The 19,026-nt window shown below is 39.2% G+C and overlaps 1 protein-coding gene across 4 annotated transcripts in view; it reads left to right on the forward strand.

Moving 5' to 3' along the window:
* Positions 1-19,026, forward strand: part of PAK1 (p21 (RAC1) activated kinase 1) — a 160,671-nt gene that overhangs the window by 128,776 nt on the left and 12,869 nt on the right. For all 4 annotated transcript variants that reach the window (XM_070782772.1, XM_019955101.2, XM_019955102.2 and 1 more), the window contains 3 exons: positions 4,533-4,581; positions 10,252-10,364; positions 13,599-13,716. In XM_070782772.1, coding sequence (XP_070638873.1) covers positions 4,533-4,581; positions 10,252-10,364; positions 13,599-13,716 — 280 coding nt within the window. The remainder of the gene's footprint in view (positions 1-4,532; positions 4,582-10,251; positions 10,365-13,598; positions 13,717-19,026) is intronic.

Below are 19,026 nucleotides of genomic sequence, written 5' to 3' on the forward strand. Positions count from 1 at the left end.
GGTCCCAAAAGAAGAAGAGAAAAAGAAAGGGTATGAGAAAATTTTTGAAGAGATTATAGTTGAAAATTTCCCCAACGTGGAAGAGGAAGTCATAGTCAACCATAGTCAATCAGTCCAAGAAGTACAGAGTCCCATACAGGATAAACTTAAGGAGAAACACACCAAGACACACACTAATCAAACTGCTGCTGCTGCTAAGTTGCTTTAGTCGTGTCCGACTGTGTGCGACCCCATAGATAGCAGCCCACCAGGCTCCCCTATCCCTGGGCTTCTCCAGGCAAGAACACTGGAGTGGGTTGCCATTTCCTTCTCCAATGCATGAAAGTGAAAAGTGAAAGTGAAGTCACTCAGCCATGTCCGACTTTTAGCGACTCCATGGACTGCAGCCTACCAGGCTCCTCCGTCCCTGAGATTTTCCAGGCAAGAGTATTGGAGTGAGGTGCCATTGCCTTCTCCAACTAATCAAACTAACAAAGACTAAACATAAAGAAAGAATATTAAAAGCAGCAAGGAGAAGCATCAAGTAACATACAAGGGAAACCCCATATTCTTAACAGCTGATCTTTCAGCAGAAACTCTGCAGACCAGAAGGGAATGCTGCTGCTGCTGCTGCCAAGTCGCTTCAGTTGTGTCCAACTCTGTGCGACCCCATAGACGGCAGCCCACCAGGCTCCCCTGTCCTGGGATTCTCCAGGCAAGAATACTGGAGTGGGTTGCCATTTCCTTCTCCAATGCATGAAAGTGAAAAGTGAAAGTGAAGTTGCTCAGTTGTGTCGGACTCTTAGTGACCGCATAGACTGTAGCCTATCAGTCTCCTCCGTCCACGGGATTCTCCAAGCAAGAGTGCTGGAGTGGGTTTCCATTTCCTTCTCCAGAAGGGAATGGCAGAATATATTTAAAGTACTGAAAGGGAAAAATCTACAACCAAGATTGTTGTACCCAGCAAGGATCTCATTCAAAATTGATGGAGAAATAGAAAGCTTTTCAGACAAGCAGAAGTTAAGAGGATTCAGTACACCAAACCAGCTTTACAACAAATGTTAAAGGGACTTATATAGTCAAGAAATACAAGCAAAGAAAAAAGAGCTATAAAATTAACCCCATTCTATTAAGAAAATGGCAATAGGAACATATATATCAATAATTACTTTAAATGTAAATGGATTAAATGCTCCAACCAAAAGACACAGACTGGCAGAGTGGATACGAAAATAAGACCCATATTTGTGCTGTCTACAAGAAACACACTTCAGAACTAAAGATACATATATACTGAGAGTGAAAGGGTGAAAAAATATATTCCATGCAAATGGGAAACAAAAGAAAGCTGGAGTAGCAATCCTCATATCAGACAAAATAGACCGTAAAATAAAGAATATTACAAGAGATAGGGAAGGACACTACATAATGATCAAGGAATCAACCAAGAGGAAAACATAACAATTGTAAATATCTACGCACCCAACATAGCAGCACCTCAATACATAAGACAAACACTAAAAGACATAAAAGGAAAAATTGACAGTAACACAATAATAGTAGGAGACTTTAACATCCCACTCACACCAATGGACATATCATCAAAACAGAAAATTAATAAGGAAACACAAATCTTAAATGATACATTAGATGAGATGGATCTCATTGATATTTTTAGGACACTCTATCCAAATGCAGAAGAATACACCTCCTTAAGTGCACATGGAACATTCTCTAGGATAGGACTGTACACAGAAAATTATAAAACACTAATGAAAGAAATAAAAGATGACATAAACAGATGGAGAGATATTCCATTCCTAGGTAGGAAGAATCAATATTGTGAAAATGACTGTACTACCAAACACAATCTACAAATTCAGTGCGATCCCTATCAAATTACCAATGGCATTTTTCACAGAACTAGAACAAAAATTTTCACAATTTATATGGAAACATGAAAGACCCTAAAAGCAGTCTTGAGAAAGAAAACTGGAGCTGGAGGAATCAACCTTCCTGACTTCAGATTATACTACAAAGCTACAGTCATCAAGACAGTATGGTACTGGTATAAAAACATAAATATAGACCAATGGAACAAGATAGAAAGCCCAGAAATAAACCCATGCACCAGTGGGTACCTTATTTTTGACAAAGAAGGTAAGAATATGCAATGGGGCAAAGACAGCCTCTTCAGTAAATGGTGCTGGGAAAACTGGACAGCTACATGTAAAAGAATGAAGTTAGAGCACTTCCTAACACTGTACAAAAAGATAAACTCAAAATGGATTAAAGACCTAAATGTAAGACCAGAAACTATAAAACTCTTAGAGGAAAACATGGGCAGAGCACTCAGTACATAAATCTAAGCAAGATCCTCTATGACCCACCTCCTAGAGTAATGGAAATAAAAACAAAAGTAAACAAGTGGGACCTGATTAAACTTAAAAGCTTCTGCACAGCAAAGGAAACTATAAGCAAGGTGAAAAGACAGCCTTCAGAATGGGAGAAAATAATAGCAAATGAAACAAGTGACAAAGGATTAATTTCCAAAATATATAAGCAGCTCATACAACTCAATGCCAGAAAAGCAAACAACCTAATCAAAAAGTGGGAAAAAGACCTAAACAGACATTTCTCCAAAGAAGACACACAGATGGCTAACAACACATAAAATGATGTTCAACATTGCTCATTATTAGAGAAATGGAAATCAAAACCACAATGAGATATCACCTCATACTGGTCAGAATGGCCATCATCAAAAAGTCTACAAACAATAAATGCTGGAGAGAGTATAGAGAAAAGGTAATGCTCTTGCTCTGTTGGTGGGATTGTAAATTGATACAGCTACTGTGGAAGATTGTATGGAGATTCCTTAAAAAACTAGGAATAAAACCACCACATGACCCAGCAATCACACTCGTAGGCATGTACCCTGAGGAAAGTGAAGTAGAAAAAGACACATGTATCCCATTGTTTATTACAGCACTATTTACAATAGCTAGAACATGATAGCAACCTAGATTTCCATCCATAGATGAATGGATAAAGAAGTTGTGGTACATATACACAATGGAATACTACTCAGCCATAAAAAGGAACACATTTGAGTCAGTTCTGATGAGGTGGATGAACCTATAACCTATTATACAGAGTGAAGTGAGTCAGAAAGAGAAAGACAAATATCGTATTCTAACACATATATATTAAATCTAGGAGAATGGTAATGAATAATTTATTTAAAGGGCAGCAGTGGAGAAACAGACATAGAGAATAGACTTATGGACATGGGGAGAGGGGAGGAGAGGGTGAGATGTATGGAAAGAGTAACATGGAAACTTGTTACCATATATAAAATAGATAGCCAGCAGGAATTTGCTGTATGGCTCAGGAAACTCAAACAGGGGCTCTGTATCAAGCTAGAGGGGTGGGATGGGGAGGGAGTTGGGAGGGAGATTCAAAAGGCAGGAGATAAATGTATACCTATGGCTGATTCATGTTGAGGTTTGACAGAAAACAACAAAATTCTGTAAAGCAATTAACCTTCAATAAAAAAAAATATTAAAAAAACTATACATATCACATATATATGATAAATTGGTACTACTATAATTTTTGCTTAATTTTTTTTTCCCTTTAAGAGTGAAGAATTTTGTTTGTTTGACTTGGAATTCATGTGTCTAAGTATATGTCTATTGGAAACAATTAAGTACTACCCAGTAGGCCTGAGTAGCTTTCCTCTGTAATCATGGAGAAGCAGTCTGAAAATGTCCAGTCCTGTGAGGCCTGGGCATTTTGCCCTTTAAGAATGGTACATCAGGTGGGATAAGGGGGAATGGGGACAGGAATATGGACATCAATTTTATAACAGAAGATGGCTAGGGGTAGGATGATTAGTAATGAGGAAGTAACTGCTAATGTAGAGAATCCAGTCCTTATTTGATTGTCCATATCTTTGATCTCAACTTCCTGACATGTAGCTACAATAAAATCCTAACCAAAGAGTTGTAGTTTGGAAGCTGATGACCATAATTTCTGGCTTCCAGGCAAACTTAAAAGTGACTTTTCTCTCTGAATTGACATGACTTCTCTGGAAAGCGTAATCACAGGGCTTGCCAAGAATACATAGGATTTTAATTTTCTTCCAATCACATCATGTAAATCTGACACATTGTCATGTAAGGTTACAAATATTGTTGCATACCACTCACAGATATACAGAGTTCATGGTTATAGGCATAAAGTGAGATTTTTAGTCATTTATAATGGACATGTTCATTTTCGTAGCATTATTCCAGTATTTCTCTGCTTTCTTCCTCTGTCCCTACTTTCTTTCCTCACTTCCTGATGGCCACTCGAGCCTATATTCTCTTTGCTGCTACATACTGCCTTTCATGAGAGTCGAAGAGACAACGGGGAGGGGAGGATCATTTTTTGCTACTATTTTTATTAACACTTGCATTGCCAGATTGTGTGTGGAGAGCTTCATATGACAAATGTCACCTCATCTAACACCTTTTTTTTTTTTTTTCTTTCCCATACCTGTTCAGTGCTTCGGGCACTGTGTACACTGCAATGGATGTAGCCACAGGACAGGAGGTAAGTATCCACCACCAACTATTACTCCTTCAGTTTTACTATTTCTTACTCTTTTTTGTTAAGTTTTAGCCCTTCTTAGCTCAACAGGCACTCTTCTAGTTTCTTACTATTGTAGACTAGAAGTCTTTCAACATGGTGAAATTACAGATTTTGGAAAGTTACTGTGGCTGCAATGTGGAGAAGAGATTGGAAGAGATAAGAGTGGAGCAGGTGACTCAGCAGGTTATTGGGTAATTCCATGTGAGACATGATGTCTGGACTAAGGTGGTAGCACATTATAAATGGGGAAAAGTGATGTATTTGAGAGGTACTTAAGTAGATTTGAGGGACTTCCCTGGTGGCTCAGATGGTAAAGTGTCTGCCTACAATGTGAGAGACCCGGGTTCGATCCCTGGGTTGGGAAGATCCTGTGGAGAAGGAAATGGCAGCCCGCTCCAGTACTCTTGCCTGGAAAATCCCAAGGATGGAGGAACCTGGTAGTCTACAATCCATGGTGTCTCAAAGAGTTGGACACGACTGAGCGACTAAACTTTCACTTTAAGTAGATTTGACAGAATTTGGTGAGGATGACTCACAAGTGAGTGATGTGTGTGTGTGTGTTCTAGTTGTGTCTGCTCTTTGTGGCCCCATGGAATATAGCCCACCAGGTTACTCTGTCCATGGAATTTTTCAGTCAAGGATACTGGAGTGGGTTGGCATTTCCTTCTCCATGGTGTCTTCCCCACCGAGGACCAAACCTGCATGTCTTGTGTTTCCTATGTTGGCAGGTGGATTCTTTGCCACTAGCACCACCTGGGAAGCCCAAGTGAGTGATCAGAGGAAGTATAGATTTGAAGAAGTTAGATACTGCCTGAGAGGCCATGTGAAACTGCCTGGTGGACAGTTATTTTTACAAATTTGGTGCCTAGGAGAGACATCTGATACAGAAGAGATTTAGAACCTTGTCTCTTGTCTCGAATCTAGTGGGTCTCCCATTGTCCCTAGGATTCTGGTAGACATTGAAGTTCTCATTTGGAGGCATCTCTTTGTCTCTCATGTTTCATAAGCTGGGAAATCTGTAATCTTATTGCTAAGGCCTGATGACCCAAGATCTTATCTTCAGCAGAAGGAAGCCAGGAAGGGAATCTAGAATGCTTAATGCTTAAAGTTTCTTTGCATTGTACGCTTTGGTTGCAGAGCAGGAATGTTGGCAGGTGGGCTGTGGATGGGAGTTACCTGGGAAAGGTCTTAGTTCAAAGACTAATGGGGCTCAGAACTTGAGAGGCACCTCTTGTTCCAATGAAAATAGAGTTGGGTTCCTCTGAGGGAGGCTACTAGGACCTGCTTGTATATGTTTGGTGGTTGAAACCCCATGATGTATTGGAGAAGTCACATAACTCACTGTGCTCTTGTCAGGCTTTTACAAGTGTCTGAGGCAAATATTGAGGCTCCACTGAGGGTAAGTCAGCTTCAAAAAAAATTATGTTGAGAGATTTATTAATTGTTCTTTGATGTGAGAACCAGATAACTAGATGTTTACCTTTAGTGGATAGTGAAAGTCTCTCAGTTGTGTCCAACACTTTGTGACCCCCCTGGAGTATAAAGTCCATGGAATTCTCCAGGCCAGAATACTGGAGTGGGTAGCCTTTCCCTTCTCCAGGGGATCTTCCCAACCCAGGGAAAGAACCCAGGTCTCCCGCATTGCAGGCGGCTTCTTTACCAGCTGAGCCACAAGGGAAGCCCAGATGTTTACCTTTACTTACTTATAAAAGCTTGGAAAAGTCTTTTGACCTCTGGAGCTTGAATTTTATTTCTTTATAAAATATGCATGATAACATATACCTCACAAGACTGTTAAATAAGTTGAGTGAAGCAATGCATGTGAAAAATACATCATAAACTAAGAATTACGTATATATTAACTTTTATCTGCACATATTTATTTCACACAGTGTTTACTGATCATTTGCTTTATACTACACTTATGCTAAGAACTATGAAAGATTCAGACATTAAAAAACATATATATATAAGTGTAAGAAATCATACTTTCTGTTCTGTACATATAAAACTTACAGTGCTGACAGAAACCTGTGTTGAAATAATAGTAAGTAAGGAAGGAAGGATGGTATCATTTTGCTGATTTTAAATATGCTATATTGGAGGCAGAGATAGAAAAGAGGAGGTTATACCAATACTAAAAAGAACCCCACACAGTAGGCAGTTTATTTCCTTTTTACTGATCAGGAATTTGAGGCTTGGAGTTAAAGTAACTTTTGCGGGGTTGTGCTGCCAGCAGTTAGCAAGGACTGGGTTAGAATCTTTTGATTATAAAATCTTAACTTATGTTTTCCTGACTGCTAGGCTGCAGCAAGTTTTGGCAGCATGGCCCCTTGTCATATTTCTGACTTCTGGAGCCTCACAGCCCTTGATGGGAAGCAGGCTGGTGCTGGCTCGTTTCTGGAAGGTCTGGAGCTGCATGTGTGAGAAGCTGCTCACAGGAAACAAGCTTGATGTCATGTGCTTGCTTTGTGGTTACAAAACTATGAATGGAAGCAAGTCCATTAGGGTGGCTAATGCAGTGTAGCCAGGAAGGCCTCATTTTCTCCCCCAGGGAGTATAAATCTTTAGTGGAGCTGGCGGGATGCTCTGTCTTTGTGAGTGCCTGCATATTGGGAGTTACCCGATGGGAAAGGAGAGCTATTTCCTGTCACAAATAGGAAGATTAGCATGTTAGTGCTGGAAGTCTTCTAGTTATAGATCCGACAATTAATTTTCAAGCCTATTTTTAGAGGGAATGTGTGTAATAGAGAAAATAGACTGGAAGACGCTTTGAAAACTGGGAAACTTTACTGGGAAACTTCCTTGTAAGTCTTAGTCTTTATTTTCTTATCTGAAAATGCAGAGGATGATTTTCACTTGACAGGGTTGTTTTACAGAGACAATGTCAGTCGAGCACCTAACACTGTGTGGCGGGAGAGTGGTTGGTTTTTGCTGTCATTCCTGCTGATTATATTGTCATTCTTGCTGCTCTGTGCCAAGTACTCATCAAATGCAGTTATGACAGTGATTAGCATTTTCACTGTTGTATTACTGTATTATTTAAATTTCTTATGTATGAGTAACATGTTGGCCACTATTTCTTTTAGTTCCCAAAAGAATCCTATGAGAAGGGAAATCAGGGTGGAAATTATTATCTTTAGTATTGATAAAGAGATGGAGGCTCAGGGAGCTTGTGATTGGTCAAGGCTGGTAAGTGACAGAATCAGCCCCAGAGCTTAGGCCCTCAGAGTTCAAGTCTAGCTCTTTTCCTGTTATGGGAGTGCTGTCTGCTGGCTTGAGTTAAGAGGGATCTGATCAGGTGAAGGGTGTTTAGCCTAGCCCATGTTTAGTCAGTAGCTGTTGGAAAGGACTGTCCCCTCCTCTGTCATCCATGGCCTGCCTCTCTTCTCCCTTGCTGCTGCCAGCAGTGACCTCTGGGAAGTTCACAAGCTCTGTCCCATCCTCCAGGATGGCCTTAGGAACTGCACAGGGTCTAGATCTTAATATGTGTTATAAGGGCTTACAGTCTTAATGTGATGGGCCTTTAGATCAATGTTTTCCTCTTCACATGTTAGAAAAAGCTAATCATCAGGTGTTAAGAAAAGTGTAGCCAGACCAGAAGCCTTCCCTGATAGGAGACCCTACTCCAAAACAATTTTTTCTCACTTAGGGTAGGGAGTGGAGGTGGTCAGAATGTTTCAAAAAAATAGTTTCTGTTCTTACTGATAAATGACTTTTGGCAGAAGACTATCCATACTTGATTTGAAGAAATAATAGAGTGTGGAGTTTTCCCATAAAAGTTGAATTATTCATCCTCTGCTTTTCTGGATGATTCTGGAACGACTAGTTGTAGTTGTTCTGTTAGATGTTCACGTTCTTCGATGTTATTTCTAGGAAATAAACCCTTAAATAATTTAAAGTCTAGTCCTGTGGGATGAAGTAGCCTATTGCTGATGCTCTTTATGGTTTAAAAACAAAGTATTTATCAGCCCACTGAATTCTATCTTTTCCTCTTCATTGCCAAAAAGATTTGCTGAACACACACTGTATTAGGCACTATGCTTGGCACCAGGGATTCTGAGCTTTCAAACGAGCTCTCAAGTGTCTCGAGATACACACCCTAACTAATCATCATACAATTCAGTATGTGGTGAGTTCCATAAGAGATGTGTAAATATGGTCTTATAGGGCTTTAAAGAAGGCAAAAAACCTCTCTGGTTTGGAGAATGAAATTTCTTTTGGTCTGATACAAAGTATAAGAAGGTTTTGAACATGTGAAAACAGTGTAAGATGTTCCAAATGGAGAGAGGCTCAGATATGAGCATACATCTTTCATTGTAGCATATGAAAGAATACAGTAAGAAGTAAGATAGAGGTCAGATTGGAAGGACTTTGAAGGTTGGGCCAAGGAACATCTCTAGGAACAGGAACCTTTTTAATTTTGAATCTGAGAGAGTGTTATCAAATGTGTACAGTGGGGAAGATTAATCTGGCTCTGTGTGCAGAATAAATGGGCATTGCTTTTGAGATTCTAATCCTGACTCTGCTACTGAATTGTTGTGCTTACAAGTCACATATCCTCTCTGAATTACAATTTCCTCATCTGTCAGACATAGTCGGTAGTAATATTTAAGTCATAACGTATCTCAAAGGATTAAATGAAATACATTTGAGAATATTGTATGTAGTACCTGACACACTGAAAAAAATGGATGCAAAAGTGCCTTGGAAATTAACGTATTCCTTAAATTGGTATTATGTGAAAATTTGTTTATTTCTATAGACAAAAAGCCTATGAAGATCTTTTTCATACATAAACATTAAGGATCCCCTTTCTCTATTTTCTCTTAACCTGGTCAACTCTGATTTACTTTTCCACAGTTTAAAAAGGCATCTCCCCTTTATGAAGCCTCTATATTGATCGTGTGAAAGAGTTCTTGCCAGCTTTATGTTTCTGTAACATTTTGTGTGGGCTTTGTTAAAGCACACCTCTTTTATATTGTGAGTTTTAAAAGTGCTTTTCTAATATAAGTATTTTGTAGCAAGTTTGATCTTCAAACTTTGGTTCACATTAGAATTACTTGGAGGGCTTGTTAAAATACAGGGTTTTTGAGGAAAAGGAAGTCCCTATTTATCCATACTTGAGCTTGGATTAAGTAGAGATCTAAGAAGGTAGAGAGATAAATGGAAAGATCAGTTTTTAAATTTTTTTACTTCCTCATTTAAATTCTTCATAACCATGTCTTATCCTCACCTCCAGTGACACCAATACCAATGCCAAGTAATAAATGATCTTTATACTTAGCAAGTGAACTTTTCCATTAAATAGAAAATTTGTGCAAACCACGCACTACCCACCCGCTCCCCCCCCTCCCCCCGAAAAAAAAAAAAAAAAAAACCACCACTGAATTTCTGATTCAGTAGGTTTGGTTGGGGCCTGAAATTTTTCATTTCCAGCACATTCCCAGATGATGTAGCTGGACTTTGCATTGAGTACCATTGGTCTCCAGTGATAAACTGTGAGTTCCTCAAGGGCTCAGACCATATTTTATTCATCTCTGTCTCCTAAGTGTTTGTGTCTGGTACTTAGTAGGTGCTCAGTAAATTCGGAGTGACTCTGGTTATACATTGAATGTACTTTGATTTCAGGTGGCCATTAAGCAGATGAACCTTCAGCAGCAGCCGAAGAAAGAGCTGATTATTAATGAGATCCTGGTCATGAGGGAAAACAAGAACCCAAATATTGTGAACTACTTGGACAGGTATGGAGTGGTAGTCCTGTCAAAGAAATAAGGCCTTTGGGACTGATGGATGTAGTGCTAGTAGAGAAGGCAACACCAGCACTCAGAACTGTTTCCATTCAAGAATCTTTTAAGGTGCTCAGCTCTGTGCCTCTGAGCCTGCATGCTGCTGGACATCTCTAACTGCTGCACAGTCTTCTGGGTTAGGCTGAACCCTACCACCCTATGGCTTCTCCCAGCTGGTCCCGCCCCAGGGAATGCCTTCAGCCCATCTGCCTGAGTCAGACGCAAAGGTCTTTAAATCATTCTGCATCTCAAATCTTTTCCTCATCCTGCTTACCCTGCTGAATAACTTCTAGTTTGTCTGCATTATCTTAAAATGTGACATTCAGTAGTTTTGTTTGAGATTTGAGCCTTGTTTGAGATTTGAGCTGTATGGAGATAGTGCAACCCCTCCTTTGTTTTAAACTCTATGAAACTTGATTTCATTCTTTTTGTTGTTGTTGTTCATTTAAAAAATGTTTTTTTTTTTTAAATTTTAAGTGTTCTGTTTTCATTGTTGACCCCTAGTAAGTATGTAGTCAGTTCAAATCTCTGATCCTTTTTTTTTTTTTCCCTTAACAAGAGCTTGCCTTAAACTGGTAACATAGATTTTGGGTTATCTTCATTAAATTCCTTTTTGATTCTTTTAACCTATCTTTCCAGCCTGTAAGAATTCTGCTCTTTAAGGTAATAATAAGAGTTGTAGCTAATATTTGTGTTACGCTTTTCTTTGTACTAAGCACTTTTGTGAATAGCAGTATCTCATTATGAGGTAGGGTTTATTGTCTGTATTTTACAGATGAAGAAACTGAGATTCATAGAAGTTAATAACTTGTCCAAGACCAATAAGCCAGTAAGTAGCAAATGAGGGTTTTGGATTTGAATATTCCTAGCATCAACGTCCATGCCCTTTCCATCATATTATGTTCTTTTATACCATATCTGAACAAAAGAAGTGCTTCTTGCCTGGGTTTCAGAGACATCAGAGGTGAAGGTGACATTGGAGCAAGTCTTGGACTCTGAGTAATTTTTCTTACTATTTATTGTGCATTGCCAACTTGTTTTCATTGCTGCCAGATTATGCCAGATTTCTTGTTCTGAATCTAAAAGTGGTAAGCATTCATTTCTTTAAAGAGGAAAGGAGTTGGACTTTGGCCTTCTCTGTTTTGGAGATGATAGTCTCTCCATCATGTAGGTCATGACTGGCTCTGAAGAATCCTCTGAAGTTATTCATCCTCCCATCTCTTTTAAGAACTTATTATATGGAGAATAAAGCATGGATAAGCTTCTGAAGGTTATAAGGATACCACATTTTGGCTCAGGATAAGGAAAAATGAAAGCTGTCTTAAGGGTATGGCCTATCTCATAAAATAGTGAGTTCCTCATTAGTGGAGGTAAGTAAACAACAAAATGCATGTGGTTGAATGAATCTGTGTTCTGGGAATGGGATTAGAAGGTTTATAAATTGTTTGTTTATCATGCCTTTGCCAGTGTTTCCAGAGGCGTATTGTATTCTGTAGTCAGAAATAAATTAGGCTCAGTCCCTGCCATCAGTTGTAGTCTGGTGTAGAAAAACACACCTAAGAGTTCTTGCTGGAGGAGAAGAGTGGGTACTCTTAAGCTGAACATTCAGTGAAGGTGCTACATTTGAGAGTCTGTGGTTTTTGTGAGTTCCCAGAGGAGAACTCCATTCATGTTTTTTCTTCTCTAAATATGGGATGCTCTGAAGCTTTTTTGATGGTACCTTGGCACAGTGTATAGCTGCATAGTAACTGAGACAACATGAATCTGGTCTTGAGAACATTACGTGAGACCCAGCTAAAGGGACTCTGCTTTGTCAGTGTCCACATAATCTTTTGTACACTTGTGTTTTCCCCCCAGTCAGTCCAAGTTGACAGATGTCTTTTAGATGTGCTGTGTGGTCTATAAATGCACATTCTTTGTCAGGGAAGAAATAGGCAGTGGAGGGCTTTTTACCCAGTCCTGAATTCTCTTTTGGTCCAAGTTCAAAGGAGAAATTTGGTCCATTGTTGAAGGAGAAATTAATGTCATATTTTTTCTTCATGGACATTAAAAACTACAAGACTTTGATGTATAGAGAATGCATAATATTATAGAAAGAGGACTGAATTGATTAATAGGCAAGAGAATAGGATTTAAATCTTATCCTTTACTTGAGACTGTTTATTTTTTCCAGTAGCCTCCCATCTGCCCAGCAGTAGTCCCAATAAGGGGATGAAGATGATATGACATACCACACAGCTCAAGCCAATTCAGTCTGCCTCCTTTGTCTAAAGCTAGCACAAGAGTTTGTAGAGCTCTAGACTATCTTTGTTGTTTATTTGTCTTATTTTGTAGCAGAGGAAACTGACAGGCTAAGTGACCTTTTTACTTATCATATAACAGAGCTGAGTGATCCAGTCCCTGAGTGAAACTTTCAGTTTTAGCCCTTCTCAGCCCCGCAGTCTATCTAGTGATACAGTACTAAATTGGAAACCCTTGGCTTCCAGAAGAGGCTTTGGTTCTGCAATCCTCCGAATTTATTCCCTTCTTAGAATCAGAGATGTTCAAAATGGAGATCATTGTCAGCAGAATGGGTGTGTGTATAAAACTACAGCTTTTTAATGGTTTTTATAACCAGTACTTTATTTAACATTTGCAGTTATCTTTTATTTTATTCATTGATTTATTCAGTAAATAATGACATCTACTGTGCCACTCTCTCTGGGGATGGAATCTTGAACATGACCTGGTACTGATCTCATGGATCTCACATCTAGTAGAACTCTCAAAGATGTTTAGTGACTTCCCTAATATTGGTAACATGGACTCCAGATCCCATCTTCATCAGATGTTTGGGTACTCTCTGCTTTCAGGCTTCTAGAGATGTGGGAACCATGCCTGATTTTAAGAAATACTGCTTTGTGTTGTGATGAAATGAAATTTTATTGCATCTTCAACCTAGTGATTTTAGTTCTATCTTTTGGGGCTTCACAGGACAGTCTGCTTTGTTTTCTCCAGTTGAACCCTTAAGAGATGTCAAGCTAGTGAAACGTCCGATAGATTCTGCTTTTCTTCAGAAAAAAGGACCCTAGACCCTTTCAGAGTTGAGGGAAATGCAGAGTCACCCTGTATATATGTTTGTCCTTTGAAAGCCACTGCTATGGCTCAGTGTACCCTATTCGTACTCACCTTTTACCTTTATCCCTGCAGTTACCTTGTGGGAGATGAGCTATGGGTTGTCATGGAATATTTGGCTGGAGGTTCTTTGACAGACGTGGTAACAGAAACTTGCATGGACGAAGGTCAGATTGCAGCTGTGTGCCGTGAGGTAAGGCCAACAGCCAATTAGACTTGAGCAGGACATGGCTTCCATATCTATGTATCTCAGGGTTCTGCATCTGATGGGATCTCAGCCTGGGCACTGTAGAGGTGGGAAAAATTAGTTGTATTCTCCCATCATCCTTTAATGATACCTGTTTTGAGACTTTTATCATCATTCTTTTTTCTTTAAAGGTAACTATATTCTGGTAACTTTCTTTCAGAATATATATATATTTCTTTCAGAATATATATATATATATATATATGGCTGGATGGCATCACTGACTCGATGGACCTGAGTCTGGGTGAACTCTGGGAGTTGGTGATGGACAGGGAGGCCTGGCGTGCTGCAATTCATGGGGTCGCAAAGAGTCGGACCTGACTAAGCGACTGAACTGAACTGAACTGATACACATACATACATACATATATATAATAATCATGTATTATTTCAGCCTCTTAAAAATAGCTGCTATGAACACTTATTTTCCTTTATCTCTTTACTATGGGTATATATTTTAGTCATTTTTTTTATTTTGCTTTCCTGCTTTATTCATATGTTATGAAGAAGGAAATAAAGCAGAGTAAAGAGATAGTGACAGAGGAGATATTATTTCAGATAGTCAGGGAAGGGTTTGCCATATATTTGAGTAAAGATCTGAATGATATGAGAAAGTAAGCCAAGCAGAAATCTAGGGTAAAATACTTCCAGGCAAAAGGAATAGGAAACAAAGTTTAAATCAGTATTCTTCTCTCTCCTCGTTGCTGTCAAACATCTAATGTCTGTAAAATGCTTGTATAAGGAGGGAGAATAAAAACCTTGGCAAGACCTACATGAGAAGCCATGTCCTTAGGGGATGGCCACATCTTCGTTAGAGCAAGAGGATGAAGGGAGTATTTGGAGAGGTTGGGTGTATTGGGTGCTTTGCTGGTAAGAGACTGAAACTTTCTTATAGCCTAATAGTATAGAAGTTTGGGAATTAGGGAAAGAGAGCATGATTAAGTGGTTAGAAGAGTAGACTCAGAGTTTTATGGGGATGAGTATGCCTAGGGTTTGATGATAGAGGAATTAGAATCATGCAGATGAAATTACATGGTTTTGTAATAATATTAGGAAAAATAAAGTCAGGTGAAATCACTACTGTCCTAGAAAATATGATCATCTTTTCATTAAAAACCCTGGGATCTAGAACACATGCACAGGTAGGTTAATGGAATTAACACAGGCCTGGGATCTTAGGAGATCTGATTTATTTTCTTTACTGTACCACTGAGGTGGTGTTTCTCAAATTTGTTTCATTATTCTCCCTCTCCCACCAGGAAGCTTTCTAGATGTTTTTTCCTAATCACATTTTCCCCATGAAATTTAATATCATAGATAAACTATGTATCTGTATTCTGGGGACCTTTGGAAATGCAGAGTTATTGTAATAACTAAGATGTTATTCATTTCAGTCATCCGAAGAACTGACTTTTACTGATTGAGATACATGCAAATGTGTGCTTGGGGAAATCAATATGTCTCAGGTGATTTATCTTAGGAATTGCAACATTCATACTGTGTATACCTTAGGGGTACCATGCGGATCAAAAAGCATTTGGAAAAACATTTAAATGTTATGCAAATACATGGCATTACTATTATCCATAAGTTCTCATAGAGATAATTCACCTTTCTAAAAATACTGTTCAGATCAGATCAGATCAGTCGCTCAGTCATATCCGACTCTTTGCGACCCCATGAATCGCAGCACGCCAGGCCTCCCTGTCCATCACCAACTCCCGGAGTTCACTGAGACTCACGTCCATCGAGTCAGTGATGCCATCCAGCCATCTCATCCTCTGTCGTCCCCTTCTCCTCCTGCCCCCAATCCCTCCCAGCGTCAGAGTCTTTTCCAATGAATCAACTCTTCGCATGAGGTGGCCAAAGTACTGGAGTTTCAGCTTTAGCATTATTCCTTCCAAAGAAATCCCAGGGCTGATCTCCTTCAGAATGGACTGGTTGGCTCTCCTTGCATTCCAAGGGACTCTCAAGAGTCTTCTCCAATACCACAGTTCAAAAGCATCAATTCTTCAGCGCTCAGCCTTCTTCACAGTCCAACTCTCACGTCCATACATGACCACAGGAAAAACCATAGCCCTGACTAGACGGACCTTTGTTGACAAACTAATGTCTCTGCTTTTGAATATGCTATCTAGGTTGGTCATAACTTTCCTTCCAAGGAGTAAGCGTCTTTTAATTTCATGGCTGCAGTCACCATCTTTAGTGATTGAGATATAATTCACATACCATATTATTCACCCATTTAAAGTAATAATTTAAAAGATATTAGTATATTTAGTTATACAGCTATCACCATAATCAGTTTTAGAACATTTGCATCACCCCAAAAAGAAACAAAGAATGTTCAAACTACTGCACAATTGCATCATCTCACACACTAGCAAAGTAATGCTCAACATTCTCCAAGCCAGGCTTCAACAATATGTGAACCGTGAACTTCCAGATGTTCAAGCTGGATTTAGTAAAGGCAGAGGAACCAGAGATCAAATTGCTAACATTCATTGGACCATTGAAAAAGCAAGAGAGTTCCAGAAAAACATCTACTTCTGCTTTAATAACTATGCCAAAGCCTTTGACTGTGTGGATCACAACCAACTGGAAAATTCTTCAAGAGACGGGAATACCAGACCACCTGACCTGCATCCTGAGAAATCTGTATGCAGGTCAAGAAGCCACAGTTAGAACCGGACATGGAGCAACAGACTGGTTCCAAATTGGGAAAGGAGTACGTCAAGGCTGTATATTGTCACCCTCTTATTTAACTTATATGCAGAATACATCATGCAAAATGCCAGGCTGGATGAAGCACAAGCTGGAATAAGATTGCCAGAAGAAATATCAGTAGCCTCAGATACGCAGATGACACCACCCTTATGGCAGAAAGCGAAGAAGAACTAAAGAGTCTCTTGATGAAAGTGAAAGAGGAGAGTGAAAAAGTTGGCTTAAAACTCAACATTCAGAAAACTAAGATTATGGCATCTGGTCCCATCACTTCATGGCAAATAGATGGGGAAACAGTAACAGACTTGATTTTTTGGGGCTTCAAAATCACTGCAGATGGTGACTTCAGCCATGAAATTAAAAGACACTTGCTCCTTGGGAGAAAAGTTATTACCAACCTAGATAGCATATTAAAAGGCAGAGACATTACTTTGCCAACAAAGGTCTGTCTAGTCAAAGCTATGGTTTTTCCACTAGTCAAATATGGATGTGAGAGTTGGACTATAAAGAAAGCTGAGTGCTGAAGAATTGATGCTTTTGAATTGTGGCATTGGAAAAGACTCTTGAGAGTCCCTTGGACTGCAAGGAGATCCAAACCAGTCCATCCTAAAGGAAATCAGTCCTGAATATTCATTGAAAGGACTGATGTTGAAGCTGAAACTCCAATACTTTGTCTACCTGATGTGAAGAACCGACTCATTGGAAAAGACCCTGATGCTCGGAAAGGTTGAAGGCGGGAGGAGAAGGGGACGACAGAGGATGAGATGGTTGGGTGGCATCACCGACTCGATGGACATGAGTTTGAGCAAGCTCCGGGAGTTGGTGATGGACAGGGAAGCCTGGTGTGTTGCAGTCCATGGGGTCGCAGAGTCAGACACAACTAAGCAACTGAACTGAACTGAGAAAGAAACTCCATACCTATTAGCAGTCACCCCCCACCACCCCCACCCAACCTGTTTCCCATCCCTTCCAGCCCTATGCAGCCACTAGTCTGTTTTGTGTCTCTGTTGATTTGCTTATTCCAGGTGTTTCATATAAAGGTAATATGTGCTCTGATTGGCTCATTTTGCTTAGTATGATATTTTGAAGGCTCATCTGTTTTACAGCATATGTCCTTTTATTAGCAAGTAAGATTCTGTTTATTTGCCTGTCCATCAGCTGATGGACATTTGGGTAATTTCCACTTTTTGACTCTTATGGATAATGCTCTGAACATTCATGGATAAGTTGTTGGTTGAATATATGTTTTTACTTCTCTTGGGTATGTGCCTAGGAGCGGATCTTCTGGTCATGTAGAGACTTTATGTTTAATATTTTGAGGACTGGCCAAAATGTTTACCACAGTGGCTGTACCATTTTATATTCCTACCAGCAATGCATGTTGGTTCCAATTTCTAGCAATCATCCTTTCTGTTTATAATTTTTGACATCCAGAGGCCAAAGTCTCTAGCCTCCTTAGGAAAACAGGTCTTACTTTTCCAGGGAAAAGCCGCTTCTGGATATTGGTTTGTTTTTAATTTAGCCATTGATGTATTCTTAGAAAGTGAAGTATTAAGTTGAGAATATTTCAGTAGTGTCCTCTAATTGGTTTGCATCTTTTTCATGTTTTTTAATTGGTGGAAGCCTCTAAATTTTAGCTTTGGGTTATGAACTTCCTAACAGATTTAATAGTAACCTTGAGAGTGTCTTTTCTGATCCTCACCTTTTACAGATGGGAAGACAGTAGCCCAGAGGGAATAAGAGATTTGTCTAGAATAATTTTATTGGTCAGAACCATGCATTTTTATTATTCTTTTCAGTCTCTATATTACTCATTCTACCTATTGAGTCTGTGTGTTTTCCAAGGTTCTTTTCTTTCTTCTTTATTTACTATAGCATTTGCCAATTTCAACCATTACCATAACTTGAAAGACTTGTAAACGTTTATTTCAAGTCCAGCCTCTCTGCAGCACCCAAGATTCACGCCTGCAGTTGCCTGCTGGACATTTGTCTGCAGATGTTTATGGGAATGTAAAAAGCAGAATACAGCAAACAGTACAAACTACCTCCTCACCAAAATAAGACTATCTTCCTAAATTCATGGCTTCTAGTATCATTTCCATTTGTTTAGTTTCCCAAATGTGACTGTTACTTGTCATTTTCCTGTAGTTTTTTCTTTACAAAATCCTTTCCATTCTTCCTCAGTATTTTTTTAATTTTTTTGGCTTGGGTTCTTTGTCAAGGTGCTAATGTTCTGTAAACAATTCTAAAACACTTTGGAGGAATTCCTGTACCTAAAACTGTTATAAGCTATGTTACAATACACTGTGGTCAAGTATCTTATAAGAAAAGTATGAGGCAGCACTAAGTATTAAAAGTATGTTTAGTAATGAGACACGAGACTAGATATTAGATCTGCCTCTTCCATTTATTTGGAGTAAGTTCTTTTACTCACTGGGGTCTCACTTTTGTTATCATAAAATGAGGAGGTTGGATTAGTGATTTTCTGTAAGTCTCCATAATTATTTGTCCTTTCTCTCTCTTTCTGCCCAC

This window comes from Bos indicus, chromosome 29 (genome assembly GCF_029378745.1).
Source record: "Bos indicus isolate NIAB-ARS_2022 breed Sahiwal x Tharparkar chromosome 29, NIAB-ARS_B.indTharparkar_mat_pri_1.0, whole genome shotgun sequence".
NCBI lineage: Eukaryota > Metazoa > Chordata > Mammalia > Artiodactyla > Bovidae > Bos > Bos indicus.